The sequence below is a fragment of the Metopolophium dirhodum genome, chromosome 1, assembly GCF_019925205.1.
Source record: "Metopolophium dirhodum isolate CAU chromosome 1, ASM1992520v1, whole genome shotgun sequence".
NCBI lineage: Eukaryota > Metazoa > Arthropoda > Insecta > Hemiptera > Aphididae > Metopolophium > Metopolophium dirhodum.
The window spans coordinates 73,336,440-73,358,671 of NC_083560.1; the positions used below are offsets into that span (position 1 = coordinate 73,336,440).

At 26.6% G+C, this 22,232-nt stretch overlaps 1 protein-coding gene across 5 annotated transcripts in view; it reads right to left on the reverse strand.

Moving 5' to 3' along the window:
• Positions 1–4,486: 4,486 nt before the first annotated feature.
• Positions 4,487–22,232, reverse strand: part of LOC132953588 (uncharacterized) — a 30,191-nt gene continuing 12,445 nt past the window's right edge. For 3 of the 5 annotated variants that reach the window (XM_060999882.1, XM_061000494.1, XM_060998875.1), the window contains 3 exons: positions 10,339–10,493; positions 8,942–9,239; positions 4,487–7,574 (listed from right to left, as the gene is read on the reverse strand). In XM_060999882.1, coding sequence (XP_060855865.1) covers positions 6,095–7,574; positions 8,942–9,239; positions 10,339–10,489 — 1,929 coding nt within the window. In that variant the 5' untranslated portion in view covers positions 10,490–10,493 and the 3' untranslated portion in view covers positions 4,487–6,094. Of the gene's footprint in view, positions 7,575–8,941; positions 9,240–10,338; positions 10,494–12,670; positions 15,035–15,060; positions 15,223–22,232 lie in introns of those variants that run through there. The other 2 variants (XM_060999383.1, XM_061001148.1) reach the window with 2 other exon arrangements.

The window sequence follows — 22,232 nt, forward strand, 5'->3', positions numbered from 1 at the left end:
ACATTATCTGTGCTTAAGCGTAGCCGAATTCTTGAAGTTTTCATTTTCGAGCAAGATATGGGTATGTGAAATATAAAAAAAAGGTGGATAAGTGGATGTCGCTCTGCTGTACAGTAGGTTACAAGTGGGTCACTGTAATGGATGGTGTTAAATTTGAATTCAATGATATAATATCATTGTATAAGAAAAACGATTCTGAGCGAAAACGGTCAGTCAGCCTATGATTTTACCAAGTATATTTGATGATATTATTGTGAATAAAGTAATTTATATATAACCTATTTACGTGGAGCCTTGTTTTAAATTTTCATTCCTTAGCCATAAAAGTTAAAAATTTAAAAATTTATAAATTTTTAACCACAAAATAAATAATAAATTATAAATTTGATAAATGTTGTCAAAATTTGAACTTTAAATGCTTATAAAAAAAAATTGTGCCTATGTATTTTTAATATTTTTCAACTACTATTAGAACGATATATCAGGAGCCTTATATTAAATTTTCACGCTTTTTTACCAAACAAATAAAAATTTATTGATATTTATAGAAAAAAAAACTAAAAAATTGAAAACTGACAACGTCCGTAAACAGCTCAAAAAGAGTCAAAATATTTTCAACATTTTATGGTGTGTAGAAAATGCTAATATAAACATTCAGTGAAATTTTCAAGTATCTACAGTCATTCGTTTTTTAATTACAATAAAATAAGAAAATTGTTACATGAGAAATCGAGTAAATATCAAATGTTGTAAAAATATAAATTTCAGAAGCTCATAAAAATTTACTTTAAGTTTCTTCTAGACATTTTTTTTTTTGATAAAGGTAGACAAACTTATGAGTAATCTTATATTACATTTTCAAATCTTAGATTTAAAAAGAAAAATTTTTATGAATTCTCAACTCAAAATAATTTGCTATTTTTCGTGATTTTTCCGTATTTTATCAAAATTTGAACTTTAAATGCTTATAATTAAAAACTGTGACTAAGGATTTTTAATTTTTTTCATCTGCCTTTGAAACAATAACCTAGGAGCCTTCTATTAAATTTTCAAGCTTTTTTACTCAACAGATAAAATTTTATTGATATTTAAAGAAAAAAAAACTAAAAAAATTGAAAACTGACAATGGCCGTAAACAGCTCAAAAAGAGTCAAAATATTTTGTAAATTTTATGGTGTATAGAAAATGCTAATATAAACATTCAGTCAAAATTTTATGTCCCTACGGTCATTTGTTTTAGAGTTACACCAAAAACCAAAATCGATTTTCTCGAAAACAGATTTTGCGTAAAAATTCCCGTTTTTCCTTAATTTTTCTTTTGTTTTTCACGTCGCTTGTGAAAACTACTGAGACATTTTTACTTTTGACCCCCCAAAGTACCAACTAGATTCACTTTCCTATCAGAAAAGTTACTATTGAAGAAAATCCAAGCACTTTTACTGTCCTAAAAGGTGATGACAGACACAAAAATAAAAAAAAAAAATTAAAAAAAAACACACATCATTGTAAAATCAATACATTCATCGCTTCGCTCAGAATCTAAAATATATATATATTAAAATCTATCAATTGTGTATAAATCAATATATATATCGATTTAGATTTATATTCAGTCAATTTTTTATCAATTTAGATATTTTAACTTCATTTCTTTATCAATTTCGATTTGTTAATTTTAGATTTTTTTAATTTTAAATTTTTTGTTAGTTTTGATATTTTTTGTATTTTTTTAATTTTAAATTTTTACGAATTTAGATTTCATATTATATTATTTTATTCCATTTTATTCCATTTTTTTTAAATTTTTTTGTTTTCTAAACGAAAACGTTATTTTTAAAACCCTTTACAAACTGCTTTCAAACTTTCAGTTATGTTTTGATGCACATTGTTGAAATTGTAGGGGGAGGGCTAGAGAAATTTAGTCCGTCAGTTCTAACCTAGAAAATAAATTTTAAACGTACTAAATATTTTATTTATTCTTTATATTATTTATTTTTTTGTATATTTATTTATATATAATTGATAGATTATAATATTTATTTAATTTAAGTTTAATTAATTTTGTCATATGTTAGCTATTAATTTTTTGAAATATGCTTTTTAATTAATAATATAAGCATAATAAAAAAAAGTTATAAGTCCCTAAGAATAACAAATTTTAAATTACAAAAAAAATAGTTAAAACCTTTATTTTTCTTTTAAATAATATATACCTAGGTAAACAAAATCATAAAATTAGAAATTCATGTCTTTAAAAAAAATTGCTCAAACTTTTTCTTAATCCACATCGGTTTGATTTTCCAAAATACATAGAATGTATTTAAAGTACTACCTGTATCACAATTAAATCTTTAGTATTAGGCTGTAAGTCCATTTGTTGGGTCGCAAATATTTTTTCCGGAAATGGCACAAACTTAAAAAAAAAATTCTAATCCACAAGTTTATGGGTTTTTCTGACAAACCAAATGTTTTACTTCTAAACACCATAGATGTAAAAATGATTATGTTGACAGTTTTGATCAGATTCGCAAGACAAAGGGGATTACACTTTAACCCCCAACTCTTAAAGTTGGATAACTTTGAAAGAGGTTGAGCACAAACAATGGGGTTAAAAGCACAAACGTATGGTGTTAATTTTGTTTCGAAATTCCAAAGTGGTTAGCTAAGCACGTCCCCAGCTCCCCGACTTTGTAAGTTGAATAACTTTGGAATGAGTTGAGCACAAACGACGGGATTAAAAGCACAAACAAAGCACAAATGAATGGAGTTAATTTTATTTTGAAATTCTAAAGAAGGGGGGGCGGGGACATGGAGCTTGCAAATTAATGATCGTTATCGAGTATCGATGTTAATCGTTACTCATTAGTCAGTTTATTAACTATTTCTTATAGTTATAAGTTATAATTTATTTAGAAATGAGTAGGTACCTATATAAAATACAATTATTTATAATAATAAACGATAAGACGTCGACCAACAATTTAATTTTGTAGAAAATCTCAAAATAGAATTATAAAATATGTACCTCCTATACTTGTAGTTATAAATTATAATTAAAGAAGTACCTAGGTATGCATAAAAAAAACATTAATGATTAAATAAGAATTTTTATTTTATTTGGAACTCATTTTCCAAAGGAACGACAAAGGAACGATTCTTTTTTTTTTAAAGAACAATAAGGAACCGAATGAGTTTCTTTTTATTTTATTTTATTTCTTTCTAACTTACTAAACACTGAATATTAGGTACCTACTGTTTTGTCCATTCTTTAAACTATTTAAAAAGTTACTTCTTTTAAATATGAGACTTATAATTTGTTTAAAATAGGACCAAAAAATTTTTTTCTAAAACAGTCTTTAATGATAATAATGAAAATGTAAAACCAAAGGGTAGAAGGTTTGTTAATTAATAAATTATAACTTACTTAGTATTATTCATTATACTGTTTTAAATGTCTTAAGGGGTGCTAGTTTTTCAAATTTTCCGCAATTCTATAAAATTTGAAAATTATATTTTAGTTACCGCCTCATTATAATACTTTTCCACTAATCTACTTCCCGATACCTATTTTCAACAAAACGTATTTGACATTTGGATCTAGATGGGCAATAAGAAAGAATTTTTAAAAATTCGCATTTTAAAGATTCGGAAAACGAAAATCGTATATTTTTTGTGGTTGTCATTGGCTACAGATTATAATAGTAATAGATGATTTGATGCATGCTTTTATTTTATCTGCCCGAGTAACCATTGGTAACCACTAAACATTTATATACAAAAAAAAAAATAATACCTACCTATTTCTCCTATCGCTACATTATAGCCTGTAAGATGTAATCAATAGCAAGTAGCAACCATTTATAAACAAAAATATCCATTGTAAATTTCAAAATCCTTGTTTGAGCACTTCTCCAGGTTGGACCTACCGGCTTCAATTGTGAATATAAACCATCCAGGGAACCACTCAAACATATACAAATAATTTCATCAAAATCAGTCCAGTCGTTTAGTAGGAGTTCAGTGAGTTTAAAACGTACAGAAGAATTATAAATATATATATATTACATGTACAAAGATTAGAATAAAAATAGCATAAAAGGCAATAAATTGTTATTGTTTTTCCTGTGGCTTAAGCTTTTAAGTTCATATGATTTTGTAATTTTGTTTAATTGTCTTGAATATACTACGATTTATAAATCTGTGTTTATGTTATTGTTTTTTTACTGTTTGTATAGGGTACCTGATGCAGAAGGAAAATTATTCAAATTGAAAAAATTGTGTTGTATACGTCAACATCAGATATTCAGTGTTGCATGTATGATGCATCTCTCCTCTGTGACGTTATACAATTCTAATGAATTAATAATGATTCCACAAGATAAATCCATAACATTATAATCTATACAGGTACCTAATAATCATATTTATTATTTTTCAACAGACAATAATAACATTATGTTAGACGTTTGTTAAAATACGCATAATATGTACTTATAAAAGGATAAATATATTTTTCTTCAACTACGCATAGTCATACTCATACATATTATTTGGTATTGTTCAATAGTAAAAAAATAAATACAAATAAAAAGCAAAAATATTTTCACAATAAAAACATTCTAATAATATATTTTGTATAAAATTAAAAATATCACATTACAAACGAAATTAAACTCCATTAGAAAATTGATTTTTTTCTCTCTCGTTTTAAGATGCTGTTCTGGTAAAAGTGAAATTATACAAGTCACAGCTCAAGAGATTGCTCAAAATTATTTATTTTTCTTACCAAAACATGTTTTTGACAAGCATTTGTCTCTTCACTCGTTAGACGTAGAATCATGATTTTTCCACCAAAATAAACTTGATAAATTCTTCTAGATAACTGAATTCTATATTTTTGATATGTTTAACTGTCTATTTTATAAAAAAATATTATATATTCAATTAAAAAAAAAAAAAATGGTTGTTATCTAAAAGAACTTTTCACATTCATTTTGATGAAATAATCATGTTTCTATACGACTATTGAGAGCTGAAGAAAATCGAAACTACAAAAGTATATTTTTAAGGCCAAATTTTGTAACCTACCAAAACGACATCTTAATTCTAATTATTATTGTAAGGTATATTCTACCTACCGAGTACTGATATTTTGATCATAATATTATACGTCGTCTCAGAAAGAAAAGTTTCTAACGTAATTTTTGTAATTATTCAGGGAAATATTTTTAAGTTAAAAATTGAATAACTTTGTTCACCTTAAATACTAAATCGAGTTAATTATAAATAACTAAAATATTAGTTTTAGAGTTAAAAGGTTTTACGAGTAGTACTTTTCATTATGGAAACACAAATTATTTATTTAGTTAGAACCTTTTCATACTGATTTAAGTATTTTTTTCTACGTAGCGATACTTACTTCTAAGTGTAAATTGTGTAAAAAATTATATATATTGATTATGCAATATTTTTAGTTTTTAAGTTTAGTACTACTATACGAAATACCCACTAATATAAGTTACAACTGTACAAGACGTTAAGATAGAGCTATATTAAAAAAATTTTAATGGTACCTATAAAATAGTATATTAGTATATTACACAGACTCGCGGTACCTATACGAAAACAGCATAATATGACAATATTTATAATTATAATACCATACCAGGTAGGCATTACCTTATCATCGTAACAAAACAAAAATAGGCGGTAAGTACATACTAGAATAATATTTTATTATGGCACAATAATAATTTATATTGAATCAGTGGTATAATCGTTTTATAACAGTACCTTTTCATTCTAAGATATTAGTACCTACCTATATTACATATTTTAAGATCGTTTAGAACTATTTCATTCTCGGTTTCAAACATATCATTCATGTTAGAACCTTTTCATTATCTGTATCCATCTCATTGAATAATCAACGGATCGATACGATTTCAAGACTTATTTATACCTACAATACAAATATTAAATAAATATATGCAAACAAGCATTTAAAAAAAATGAATTTAGAACCTTTTTATTCTGAGACAACAATGATTAACATTATGATATGAGTTTGGACATTACGAGTATGCGATTGAGTTTAATTTTCATATATACAATAACACAATAACTTCATTTTGGCGTCATTTATACAAATACTTTGATTGCCATATAAATTTAATCTACTAACTGAACCAACCATTTTAAAGTTACCGTTATAATGCCTTAACGTTGCTTCGAATTTCGCAAACCCTGGAACTGTAGTTACTTGTATCTCGTAATCTTTCACCGAGTTATTATCTTTTCTCATTTCAACTGATGCTTTATGGATCTCATGCAGCGTTAGAAATGTGCAAAGTGTATTATACGTCGACAACTTGAAATTTACATATTGCATAAAGGCTTTCGCTGCTTCAACGACGTTTACGTCATCTACAACTAATTCCTGCCTCTCCTCGTGGCACGCGCAATAATTTTTAGGTATTCCTGCTGTTTCGCAACTTTTATTTTCTGGGATTTCAAGAAACAAACTTGTGCCTCTTTTATATTTATTCATTTTCGTTCGTCTCGCAATTGCATTGTCATCGAGCTGTTTTATGTCGATGAAGTCTAATAGCGTCTCGTGTAAATCATACGGCGTTGTTAGGCGAATTGTGTTCTTATTCAAATTTTCCATCGCGTTGGGATACATATTTTGAAACCACTGTGGTATGATGAAATTCAACATGGGTAGCTTATCTTCCAAACTACCCTGGTATGTGTCCCTAAAGCATCCCCACCTGATGCCATGATCACTCATTAGTATGACAATTGTTTTGTTGAGCTCACCAGACTTGTTAAATGCATCAAAAAAGTCTCTTAAATTATCGTCTCCAAATTTTGGATACTCTATGTAGTCGTGCGTTAGGCTTGTCGTCCAAAATACATTCATGTATAAATGATTAGTCAAAGATAATGACATTTTAAAAGCATAATCGAGCAACATGGTCATACCCAACTTAGGACCAAGACAACCTATTGTGTTTCCAATGGATTCGTGCCCTATAACATTTTCAGCATGGGTCATAATTGGTCTTAAATAATGGTCAGTGGGTTGTTTTAAAAATCCAGATTTGAAATAATTAAACATTCCAATTGAAGTACTATCTTCGGCAAAAGCTGTGCTAAAATTAGCATCTTTATAATCATCCCATACAAAATTACAGTTATCAAAAAAGTTGTTGTTTTCAGGCCAACAATTTATTTTCAACTCTTCTATTGACATTCCCGTTAGTGTGGGAATTACATTTGGAAACGTGTTATCCTCAACTTTATTATAACCTATCATTTCCACAGTGCCAATTTCAGATAAGAACGAACTAGTTTTTGGCATTTGACGATGAAAGTTCATACGAGATACCGCGTCCAAACCCAAAAGTAATATACTTACTTCTCCGTCTTTTCGGTTTCTTACTGACGAAGTTGGTCGTATGAATATATGATAATATTTGTATATTATATTTGAATTTAATGTACATACTACTTCAACCATTTCGTTTGAAACTGTTGTATTGTGTACAAAATATACTTTTTCGCCAAGTCTATAAAAAAAATAAATCTATTTACAATTCTATACACAATATTTCTAGTTTTAAATAAGAATAATACGATAATACATATGAATTATAGTGATGTTATTGTCACATAATATAACATAATATATTATTATTTTATATCACTGGAGGTATGGGGTTTCCCACTACTATATTCAAAATTAATTATATAATATGAGGTGAATGCTATAATCTAATACACTAGGGTTAGGATTTTTAAACGATGTACTATACGAATGTAAAGTTAATCTGTTAGTGAGTCAATAAGTTTTTATTGGTTCTAGTTAAAATCATGAAAAATAAACCGCAGAAACAAAAATCGGAAAATGTTTTTCCAAAAAAAACAATGGTTAGGTATGATATATTTTTTTTTTGATTTTTTGTTTTCAGTATAAATTTCTTGTGTGGTACCTTGTGTTACATTTTTTATTCTTAGATACAAAAATTGAACAATTTATACAATATATTTAATTTCAACGGATTCAAAAATATCAAATTGTTGTGATTTTTATGAATTTTGTTAAAAATTTAACTTTAAATGCTTATAAAGAGTAATGTGATTTTCTGATACACTTTTTTTTTTATTATAGGTAGAATAATCTATAACAAATATTGTATTTATCTGTCTTTTAGAGCAAGCATAACAATTTTTATTGACATTTATTGAAAAAAAAATAAAATAGATTAAAAATGTCTATAAATATTTTAACATGCATAACAAATGGTAATCTAAACATTTGTGAACATTTTAAGTACATATCTACCGTTATTTGGTTTTGAATTACAATAAAAATGCAAAATAGATTTTTTCAAAAACTTTTTCTTAAGTTGAGAATTAAACATTTTTATTTCCTAAAAAAAAACAACACCCATCATTGAAAAATCTTAAATTATAATTACTGAATTTATTTAAAATAAAATGACTAAATTTAGCAATTCAGTGATACATTTTTATTTCCTACTTTTTTGAATTTTACGAGTATAAGTTTGTTTTAATGATTCAATCAGTGACTTATTATACTTGGTTAAGTATTATACTAGGTACCTATATATTATAATTGAAATACATTTTTGAAATGTCAGATAATTTAGTTTTTAAGTTATTTCAAATACAGAAAACCATGTTTCTAATAATACTGAATTACAATTGAGACAAAAACAATTTATTTGCAGATTTGTTAACTATTTGGAACATTATAAATGTATTGGAAATTTCCGTAAAAATGTAGCTTTTATATTTTATTTTTATAACATTTTATATAAGTGTTATTAAAAAAAGGTGGTACACATGAGATAAGTTTACACCCCAGACTTAGCAAATATGTATTTATCTTAAAGTAGAAAATTACTCTTACTTCACATCATCATCACTATATGATTTAGGATCTTGGTCGTCGCCAAATGCTGATCTTTCTATTGGAATGTAATAACATTCAAAACTTGGATCTCCATCACTGATATTTAAAGTAGCCCATGCACTCATATTTAATATTAAAGATGTTAAATCTGAAGTAATTAATGGCAAATTATAGTTCCATTTCGTTTTACAATTTAGTTCTAGGTTTGGTTTAAAACATTTTTCTATTTCAGGTCCATTCAAATACATTTCTGGAATTCGACATCCTGATGTATTAATTAAATATCCAGAATTATCTGAAACAAATAACAATAGTACATTAATGTGTTAAACATACAATTTTAAATGAATATTTTATTATTTAAGTATAGTTTTTTAATAGAAACGACTCAGCAAAGACCTAAAACCTAAGTTATACGTCTTAACAACATGCTTTTATAAAAGTAATCCTAAATGTTCCTATACATGTATTATTTATATAATCTAAATAATAATAAATTGAATATTGACTGCACAAAAATAATATTCCTAGTAATTTTTTTTAAATGTTTAAATTCACTAAATAGTCCTTTAATTTAAAAATAATATTATCTATTCATTATTCACCTAAATCTTTAATCAAAAAAAATATCAAAAATTGAACAATGATAGAGATTTTATAAATAGAAATTAGAAATATTTCCAGTTTTACACATTTTTTTATTCATCAAGTTTTATTGTCTTAGTGTCTTTTAAATGCTTATAATAAGTTAATATTAAAACGTCAAAAAAAAAAAAATATTAATTTGAATGTTTCATAATTTTAAATAGGTTTTTAATGTGTGATAAGAACTGCTAGGATACTAGGTACTGTTTAGTTTAAAATATAGTTTAAAGTGAACAAAGATAATTATCATATTGTGTCAATTATTGAGAAAATATTATAGGTAGCTAGTGTAAGTATTTTTGTATTGATGCAATTAGGAACAATTATAATTTACAAGAGTCATATACTATATTCTGAACAAATTGAAAGCTATAACACAATACCTAGGTATGTAAAATAAAACGCTTATTACAATAACCTTAAACATAATATTACAATATAGATCCTACAATAATAATTCATGTCCGTAAACAAATTTACAGTATAATGATCTCGGGGCCAAACAATGTGTAAACAGTACGGCTCCCATGTAGTGATTAACAAAGGGGGGAAAAAAAGGATAATGATCTCATTGATTCTTCAATATTCATACAACTAATTTAAATAATATATTTAATTTATCAGCATGAAATTAATACTATCAAATAATAAAAGAAGAAACTGTAATTTTCTTTAATTTTGTATTAATGTGTCACACATATTATATAGGTACCTACCTAATATAAATTGAATACTAATTTAAAACTTACCGTGGTCCAAGAAGAGTGAACGTGGTTCACTAAAAATCACTTCAAATGCAGTCAACGAATAATATGAGTAAGTCCATACTATTAATGTGAATAATAAAATCCATAGCATGAATATTTTTGGTTTTAAAATGTGCTTAATCGTATCTAGCATTGATCTATAAAAAAATTTAAAATGTATGTTATAGTTAAAAACTGTATTTATTATAAAAAAATATTGTTGCTGTTGAATTTAGTAAGAAAAACAAATTTAGGTGAAGGTATTTTATAAATACACCTTATTTAATCATCTGCATAATCACGTAGAACCTGTACCTACTCTGTTTAGCGAAAAAGTACGCCAATTTTGCGCATCCCTCCGCATCAATTAAAATGTGACAGATTTGTTGTGACTAATAATTCATGCATAGGTGTTTGTATATTATACACTAAGGTACATGATACAACTGATAAACAGGGAATAACTTACTATTATATATAATATACAGGATTGGGCAAGTTACTCAACTTATTGTAACTGGTTACAAGTTACAAGTTACTAAATACATTTATGTTGAGTAACTAGATACAAGTTACAGTTATATGTAACTAAGTTACATTGGTAAATGTATGAAATGTATAAAGAATTATTGACCGGCTAGGGGTTAGGTAAAATCACGTTATGCTCGTAATGTTAAGATAAAAAAGATGCACCAACTATAATCGTACAATCACTAAATATCTAGAGGCCAGATTAATTGTTAAAACCAAAATGAACAAATATAAAAAAAAATCTTGACCGTGTAATTTTTAATATTTTTAAACTAGTACCTTCTATTGCAAAAATGTGTGAGGAGCCTTCAGTCTTGTATTAAATGTTCAAGCATTTGAAAGTTGTAAACAACTTCAAATATTTTGTAAATTTTATCAAGTATATAAAAATGATAGAATAAACATATGGTGTAAATTTTTAGTATCTACGTTTATTCGTTATTAAATAACAATAAAATAAGAAAACTGTATGAGAATTTGTTAATTTACTGGAAAATATCCGATGTCTAACTTCAAACGCTCATAACAATTTAAATTGACTTTCCTGTGTAGACTTTTTTCTGTTGATTAAAGTAGACAAACTTTTGAGGAATCTTATATTAATCTTTTTTTGCTTTTGCAGATCCACTTATGATTAATTATCAAACTACAAAAAGCATAATGTAACTTTTAACTAAACTAATTATAACTTGTACCTATATAAGGTTACAGGAAAATGTTTAACTAGTTACAAAAGTTACAAGTTAAATTGTAAATGAGTAACCTGTTACAAGTTAAAAGTAACAAAAGTAACCGAGTCACATAACTTAGTTGGTTGTTACATGTAACTATGATTTGCTTAACCCTGATAATATTATATATATATTATTAGTAACCCATACTAACTGCCTGTTTTCAATAACAACAATAATAATAAATATTTTAATTACAATTTTACTGTGTAAGTAACCTATAAATGTTTGAATTGGTACAAATGCTTGAAAATTGAATACAAGTTCTCATATAATATTATTATGATAGTCATGTTTAATATGATCTAAGACTTGAAATAGCAATAGTTTGGTCATTATTTATTACCCACTCTTTTTAAATAAAATTTATTTAAACATTTAGCAAGTAAATGTGTCTTTAAAAGTATTATATTGTTCATATTAATTTAAATGTATATTCATACAGTTGTAACAATTTTATTTTATTTTATTTAAATGTAACTAACAAACAAACAAACAAAGATGTAAACTTTAATTTGAAACCATGGTCTGTTATTATACTTCTAATTATGAACAATTTTGTGGGCTGTTTACCACCAAATTGTGATACACCACACTTGTTCTATCTAACTCATTGGCTGTAGATTATTTATATTTATACCTAATCCTAATATTCTATCCAGTTAAGTAGTATAATTGGTTGGTTGGAAATTTAGAACATAGAACCACATGAACCGTTCTTGCGATCCGGGTAATTGGACTGATATACATAAAGATTTTTAAGCTATATCTTACAGGTCCTAGAAACTTATTTATGCTGTGTCCAACACGATCGTATACGATATACCCAAAGGTGTAAATTTGGATAAAAATCTGGGGGGGAGGAATATTAATTAACAAGTATTAATAAAATGTATTACACTCATGGGGTTAAGTTAGGAAATACTTTGGGGGATTTCAAGAGTTTTTAGGGGGGCTTAACCCCTTTAAAACCCCCAATTTACACCAATGGATATAACAGTTTATACATATAGATTTGTTCAATGTCTGTAGAAATTGTAATAAAATAGTACGGTCGTACAGTACACTATCACCTGAGTAATATTTTTTTTGAGAATGGCAATGAAGATCACAGTATTGGTGAAGTATGAGTAGCACAACTAAATTTATTGATGTATAATAGTAAACTGTAAAATGATAAGATTTAATTATTCCAATAATATATAGTAAATATTTATATTTTTAAAAACTTTTCTTTTATTATTTGTTTATTAACGAGGTTATTACATCTATAAAGTAAGTAAATCAATTTTAAATTATATTTTTAAAAATATTCAAGTTGACTGCTATTAGTCTTAACTTTGCAATCAAAACCTCACAACTGTATTCATAAATAATAATTATACACGCTCGTCGCTCAACGTGCCATGTTCTGTTAGTTTAAGCAAATTCACTGTGTCATATACAACTGAGTATGATACATTAATCTGTGTTTATAATTTTATTTATCTACACTTTTTTATATCTAATCTTAAGTAAAACATGAGTGATTTTCAAGTGGACAATTATTAAGTAACGTATGTTTTATATCGTATTAAATTATGGTTTTAGATTCTTATGAGGAATGTATTACCTACTAGTACTAGTTTTACAGTGATGTGTGGTTTATTTTCTTTAAATTTTAAGTTCAAATCTTGACAAAATCGGATATTTAAATCGAAATAATATATTGATTTAGTTATTTTGTTGTAATTAAAAAAATATTATTCAAAAAGTCATGCATATATTTGGTATAGTGTATATGTTACCTATTTTCTAAAAGCAATTGCATTTTCAAAATATACCTTTACATGGATATTATGCCATATAGGTAATATAATTGATAAGTATGCATAAAGTATTTACTATTTAGTTAAAAAAATAATAAATCACAGCAGTCAATTGTTATTATTGAATATTGTATTTGTTCAATATCTACCCCAGGTTTAGGCTCAATTATTAAACGTGTGTGTAAATAAGTAATCATATAATTACAAATAATTATCAATTTTGTCAAGGACCAGTTAATTTACATTTGAAGATTAATATCTCGGTAGACATTTGACTATTTTAGTTTACTCATATATTATAAAATATATTTTAAAAATATTTCAAGTTTTAACATCTTTTAAGTGATTATTAACATTTTGAATTCAATTTTTATTATTTAATGGTGATAATATTTTTGTTTCTTATAAATTCGGGTTGAAAAAAAGTTTGAGAATTTGATACATGGCGACCATTTTTAAAATGTTATTTATATTCACACTAATAATATATTGAAAAATTAAATACAACAAATCCCACTGTGTCACTGTCTATTTTTTTAATTGTGAAACAAAAAAATAAACATACCTAATGAAATAAAATCATAATTTTTCGAGACAAGTGCTTTTACATATAAAGTGTGTTCCAAATTTTAAATGACATCAGATTTCAGTATGATATACTTAAATTAGGAAAAAATGTCTTATGTGAAAACCTTTTTAAATCATATAATCTAAATTAATTTGATATTCATGATATTTTTTTATTTTTTAAAAAGGGGATATTTTAGGGGTACCTTTCAAAATTCAAATAGGAGCCTATATTTTTGAGACTATTTTTTTTTTTTTAAATAAAACAATCTATGTGTTTAAGATAGTAAGATACACATCTTGTTTATATTTACGATATCTAAAGAAATTTAAAGTTTATAAAAGCCAGCGGTTTAATAGATGCCTAACAAAAACATACATGATAATTTAAACTTTGAGAACATTGTAGATACATGATAAGGGTTTAAAACGAGTTCAATCATTCTTCATAAATTAACTATTTTGCTATATTTATGACACTATTTCATTTTACCAATGTTTAAACAAATTATTAGAACATAATGGTAAAGCATACATTTACTCAGTTGATAAAAAATAGTTGCTTTTGTGTGAAAAACCTTGTAAAATATAACTTCAAGTCTTTAAAAATGTATATCAATATAGGAACTAATTGTTTACCACACTCGGAATACTTAAATTTATTAGCTACAAGTAATATTATTTATTTATATTTGTCATACAAGCTGGACAAGATCTCACTTACAAGTGTAATACCATGCCAGAGGTTTGGAAATACATAGCTAATACAAACATACTTGACAATTTAAACTTAGAGAACATTGTTCATGCCAGAGGTTTAAAACGAGTTCATACAAATAATAAATCATATATTTACTATTTTTCTATATTTATTAGAAATTAATGACAAGGCATTCACATGCATTCACATGCATTCACATTAACATTCACATGCTCAAAATTGTTACTTTTGTATGAAATACTACGTAAAATATAACTGCAAGACTTAAAAAAGTTATAAATTCTATAATTTTATAAAAACAAACCAACAAAAAACCATACATACAAATATTTATTAAGTAAATCGTTAAATTCTATAAAAATATTACCCATTAGTCATCTGATTGAAGCATATGGATCATATCCAATAATAGTTTTAATTTAAATCATCAATGGGCTAAATAAAAATTAAATAAACAAAGTATTATACACATTGAATTGTTATGAATAAGGTTATTTCAAATCTGAAGTCTTAGATAGGTACAAAACAAATGTACAATGTCTTTTAGAGAAATTAAACATTGCCTTTTCAAAATAGTTTACTATAGGTACATTTCAATAAACTTTTTTTTTCAAAATAAATTGAATATTGTATTGGTGGTATTTAAATAATACTTATGGATTTAGCTGATATGCCACATTTTTTTAGCATAGAATACCTTAAAATAAAATAAAATAATAATAAAACTGCAGGTATCACCAAATATTATATTATCAACATGGGAAATATAAATACATATAATGGAATACCATGAAAAACCTATATCACAATTTCAGTCTTGAGAATAATGATAACTATGGAAGTAAAAATGTTTTATTCAAAATAGTTACGTGTGTACCTAAATATTTCAAGAATTTAAAAAAAAAATGTAATTCTTTTGATTTAAAATTTCAAATAAATAAGATAACTAGTTGAATATTTAAGAATTATTGGTCACCAAAAACTCCAATAAATATTATGGTTAAATCAAAGTATTGGTATAAAAATTAATATTGTATAGTGCAGTGGTTCTCAACCTTTTTTGTACGACGACACCTTAATTTAGATCCATAAAAATGGCGACACACTTAAAATTTTTTTTATGGATTTTTGAAAAAGTAAAAATTACAAATACTATACTATACTATAGTGTATAGGTAATCAATAAATGTATCAACATTACCACTCATAATATAAAACTGGATTAAGCATTTTAGATTGACATACCTACCAACATAAATAAACATGGTTATAATATTCAGCGGCATATTTTATTATTTAGCACTTTTTTTGACCCAAATGCAAGGGATGTATAGTAGGTTAGCTAATTTTAACTAAAAATTACTGGTCATGAATGCAAGAACATTTTCTCTCACGGATAAAACAAAAATACAATAATATATACGTACTAAGAAGTCCTATATTAATATATATATCTATATTGGTTTAGTGAATTGTTGTATTAACATAATTAAATATGACATTGATAGCAGATACATAATGATAAATAATTTATCAATAGGTACCCACATAATACATATTGTCAATTTTTAACTAATGATGGAGATGAATAAAAATATAAATTTTTCTATGATCCAGACAAGAAATATAAATTACCTTCTAGATTTAAGATAAATAGATAAATGTATCAAATTATCAAAATTACATCTTCTGATGTCAGTTTACAACAAATGCAAACATTTCCCGACGGCCACTATAATTTGACTAAAATTCAAAAGCACAAACTACAATAACTTAAAAATATCAACTTGATTGAAATAATGAAATTATGTATGTATTTAAATTTATTAACTTTATTTAAATTTACTAATTAGTTTAACTTTTTTAACTGTCATATAAAAATTAAGATATAAGAAGTGACAAACGTTATCACTTATCAATGATCAGATTATCTACAAACAATCCTTAGATTAACCTTGGGTTAAAATGCACATTACCAACCCCCACACGATTTTACAATTTTTTTTTTTCAAACGACTTGTATTTTATGCTTAAAACGATGGTGTCAATTTTTTAACCGGAAACTATTATTTTAGAAGTTATAGCCTTCCAAAGTTTGCGATTTTACGTTTATGTGCTTGCGCGCAACGCTACTGACTGCCGCACGCAGCGCCTCTAACAATTTTTTTTTATATAGGTAACCATTAGCCTCTCATCTACCTGTTGATAATTACTTTTTAACAACATTGTTGAATAGCCTACCTAAAGTGGTTTTACATAACAAATCGAAGGACATATTCGATTTTTTTATAATTTTTAAATTAACCTAACCTTTTAAAATTACACCAAGGTATTTGGTTAGGTGACCCAGGAATACTATTATAAATAAGCTCCGGACACAACCGCAGTCGTCTTCCACTACCGACCCTCTTTCCCTCACATCAAAATTAACGTCAATGTTTAACTCTCTTTCGGCTCAATAAACAAATCTTCTTATTCTACAAACGCATTGTGTTATTTAGGACATCATATATAAAAATAATCTGTCCAAAACTAGCCAAAATGTATAATACGGATCATAGGCGCAACTTGGACAATTGGTTTGGGAGGGCTAAATTTATAAAATCAATACAGACCCGCATAATTTTTTTATTAGGTGGATTTAAGAATGAATATATTTAAAAACTTAAGGGGGCTAAGCCCCCCTAGACCCCACAAATTTCGCCTATGATACGGATATAGATACGTTTTGTAATAACTACAAACTGTATACACTATACAGTAATTAATTGATAGTTCGATACTAGCTAGAAAACACTCAAATTATTAAAGTCGTACAAATGTACAATGAAAGCACTTTTAGTATTATTCATTGTTGACATTTTATAAATAAATACCAATATTTAAATGTCGTTAGCTTCTTCAGTTATTAACACATAAATGTAAACAACCCGTCAAAATTCATTAAAAATAAAACTATGTACGAAACATATTTCAAAAATATAGGTTCTCTCCCATAGGAATTTTAAAAGTTACCCCTCGAATCTCTCCATTCTAATTAAAAAAAAAAATATTTAATATCAAATTAATTTTGATTATAGGATTCAAAAAGCTTTTCACACAGGTCATTTTTTCCTAATTTAAGTATGTCGAGCTGAATTTACTGTTACATAAAATATGGAACACCCTGTATAGGTACACATACATCTGATGTACTATGCACATGTCTCATTTTTTTTATATAATGATTGAAAAAAATAATCGTAAAAATCCCAATTTTCTATGTGTAGAAAGGTGAAGTAAAGTGTAAAACGATAAAATGCATCTCGCTTAGAAATTGTTATGACGTGTTGTCGTGTTGATATAAATGACAGTCATGCAAATTCATGCTAATTATGTCCAAATAGCATCGCGTTCAAACAGTTTCGACCACTTGTACCTTTTTGAAATACAATAAACCTCACATATCTAGTTAATATGGTGGAATAAATTTGAAACTAGTAACATTGTGCATCAATTATTAATTATAATGGTGTTCAAGCGTGTGCAATTTAAATACATTATTTAAGCGCTTCTGTTCCTACGTAGGTATAGATAGGTAATTATTGGGTGTTTTAATGAGTGCCTTGGATTAAAGTGTTACGTCAACTTTACAGTCGAAATATTCTGTCCCTGGTGATTGATTATTCCGCGTACACATGCACCTTATACACATTACATATACACCTTATACCATTGGTTTTCAAACTTATATTAAACACGGGACACCGCGGTGCTCTTCAAACAATTTTGACTGCACACTGACCTTTTTATTTATTCTGCACTAAATAATTATATTAACAAAATTGTTTTGAATTATTATTATGCTACATTTAATTGGAAATGTGTGATTGATGGGCTAACAAATTTGTATTAATTATATTTTTATAATTTAATACTTGGACGAGTAGGTGACATTTCTCAGAAGACCACGGCACTCTTAACGAATACTTGCGGCACCCAGTTTGAAAACCACTTCCTTATAAAGTTATATTCTACAACTACAGTACCTGTAAACTTTAAGTACCGATTAAGAGTCGTGCTCGTAAAAATAAACAATGTAGTTTTTTGTTAGTCAAAGCTTCGACAGCTGAGGTCATTAGCCTGAAGGTTATTATTAGACGGTTTTTACTGTGTGGGAGGGTACGGTTTGGAACATGTGTATATGTGACGAGGATTTGTCACTGAAAACCCGGGTGGTCACCTATCTGGGAGCTAGAGACACCGGCCAATGTTTGACCTCAGAACACGTTAGTGACTGAGGCCAACCACCACGCCACCACCAGGCCACACCAGGCCACAGCAAACATCACACGATGTATATGATGTAAAAAGGTAGAATTATTTGTATATTTAAATGATACAAAACCTATCATCTGACTAGTGCTGTGCGTAAAAACTCTATGGTTAATCCATGATTAATGTTTATAAGAATTATATATTATACATACATTTTTATTTTTAGTGAAATTGGTATTAACTATTACTTAGTTACATAAGCTCGACAATAAATACAAACATTTTAAAATCTATCAATATCATGTACAATAACGAAAAACAATTGATGTATAATAACATAATAATGAACTTAATTAGGATTATAATATGACGATATTAACATAAATATAATGCCTTAATAGTGTGCTGTCAGTTTTGATATTAGAGTGAATTGACCTATTATCAAACTTTTAGGTAAGAACTTAATCATTCTTTTCTTGCTGGTTTTTTACGATATGTTCATTTTTAAGTGAATTATGAACATTTTAAAATATAAATATTTCACATGCACTATACACATAATTATGACTTAAGTCATAACTCACTTTAAAAGTCATAATTTACGTATATGAACCTTGACACTGCACAATATGAATCTGCAATATAAAGGGTAAGAGTTTGGCGGTTATCTTTTAAGGAGATTATTTGGTGTACCTACGTTTTACCATTGATTTAAAATACTCAATATTGATATTCAGTGGTCATTTTTAATCGGCCATCGCCGTAGTTATATAGTTTTAAAATTCTATTAATTACATAGGTACTTACCTAGTTACCTATATTCATACCTACACATTATAATTGTGATAACCATACAAACAATTCCGATATTTGCATTTTGAAGAGGTGGTCAAACAGGGAGATTTTGATATTCACGGTGTAAATTGAAACTTTTTTTTTGCTTATAAATTGTTGTCATTGGTTACTCATCGGTCAGTTCGGGGCAAGTATCTATGCATCAAATTGTTACGCTCATGGCCTCGAATAAAGAAAATACATCTTAAAACCAAATGTATGTGTGTAGCTTATATACTCAAAAATACTCAATTGAATTTGATGAAAACCTTAGAAATTGTTTTTAGTTATATCAGACAAGTTTAGAGAGTTAAAACTACACCAAAAAAATATACCAAGTGCTAAAGCCAACAACCGACTTTTGGTTGCCCATCTAGGTCGAAATATTTCACAAAGCTAGGTACACTGGCGCCGATTGGTCCGTGAGGTAGGTAGGTACACTAAAACTGAGATACATTCTCACCGAGATACACCTATATAGCGTATATAGTATTAAGGATTAGCCACGAAAAACTGCATACGGAGGAAGCCGGGATATTTAGTTAGTAATATTATAATACATATTAAGATTTCTACTTATTAATATGCTCTAAATGACTAAATGTAAAAATACAAAAAAAAAAATGTTTATTTATATTAATTGAACTAATAACAACGTTCGGGCCATTAGGTTAGGTTAGGTATGTGTCGGACTGAAGTTTAAATATAGTACCTAGGTATTATTATTAAAACGGAAATGAGGATGAAATATTGTATAGGTAGGTAATCTATTAACTTTTTTTTAAACTTTATAGTCCAACTTTAATAATCTAAATCTTATGAAAACCATACAATAAAAGTTATTTTGAATGTATATTAGCAAAAATAGCACTAAAATACAACAAAATGAATAAATAGCACAAATCTCAAAAGCTTGAAATATGCAACTTAAATTGTTATTATATTTTGAATCTTTGATGTAAAAAACAAAATTATAGCTATTTTAACATTATCATAATTATTATTACTATTGTTTTGTTATTTGTATTTATTATTCTAGAATAATTATTAGTAAATGCTATAAAATCAGAGTCCTGTTAATAGCATATTATTAATTATCAATATCTAATGGCTAATATCGTACCTAAAACAATGACCAATAGTAAATTTTATTTCATTTTCACTATTATTTAACTTTGAACATTTATATTTTCTATAGTTATTTTTATAATACATAGCAGTATATTTACTATGTGTGCTATATTACACTATTTGATAAATTATTAGCCAATGGCTGGGTTACATAAAACATTTAATGAATCAAATACCAATAATGAGCTAATGGTCCCAAACAAGCTTTAGACTGGTCCATCAATTAATGTAATCAATTTTTTACGGAACATGGCATATGACTTATACTTATTGAGATTCAAGACTGTACCTATTAATGGAACAGGGGATAGAATTGAAATTTGAAAAATAAATAACTCTGTAAGTTAATATAATTTTTACAACTACCTACTATGGAGAGTGATTATATATTTTTTTAGATAAGTTAATTATTTTAAAAAAATAAATATTTTTATGGATTTTATTAAAAAAACAGAATAAATTAATTTCCATACAAATTAAACCAATAATAAAGTATACTAAATATTTATAAATCGTATTCAAAGTTTAAACATTTAGGTAGGCACTATAGTAACTATGGTATCGACCTGAGTTACATACTATTGTACTAAAGTTCCATAAAACATTTTTTTTTTCACTATAAAGTATAAACAGTAACATTTTTCAAAATGCTGAGTTTCTTTTATCTCTAATACCTTGTCCAATCACCTATAGGTATACTTATGTGTTATTGTTTATTTTACTTAATTTACGATTTGGCCATCTAAGTGTTTAGAAAATATTGATGACCTAATAGAATTTCATACCTACCTATTTAAATAACTCATACCTGTATTATTTTATGAAGATATAAAAGTCTGCTACTATGTGACTATGTAAGTGAAGTTAACAAAGTAAAAATGTCAAACACTTTAAAAACAAGTTGGTATATTTACTGTAAAAAATATTTGATTGAAAATTAAGTAAAATGTGTGAAAACTTACGTCCTTGAAATAATTAATATATAATACATAGTGTACAAATGTCAACTGTCGAGATCGATCTTCGAAAGTTCGAAAGGTTGATAATCACAAAACAATGAGATAGATAAGCGTAAGATTAAATATCTGTATCTATCGATCAATGAAAAATTTACTTGTTCTTAACGTGCAAAATAGGCGTACGCGGGCATAAATTATAGTGTAAAATATGTATGTAGCCATGTAGGTATAGCATTAAAGTAATAATTTAAATGTAACTAAATTTGTTACAATATTGAATCTACATTGCAGTAGACGGTGAACAGATTAAACACAACAAACCAGATAAAAATAACTTATTTTCTATAAGCATTATTGC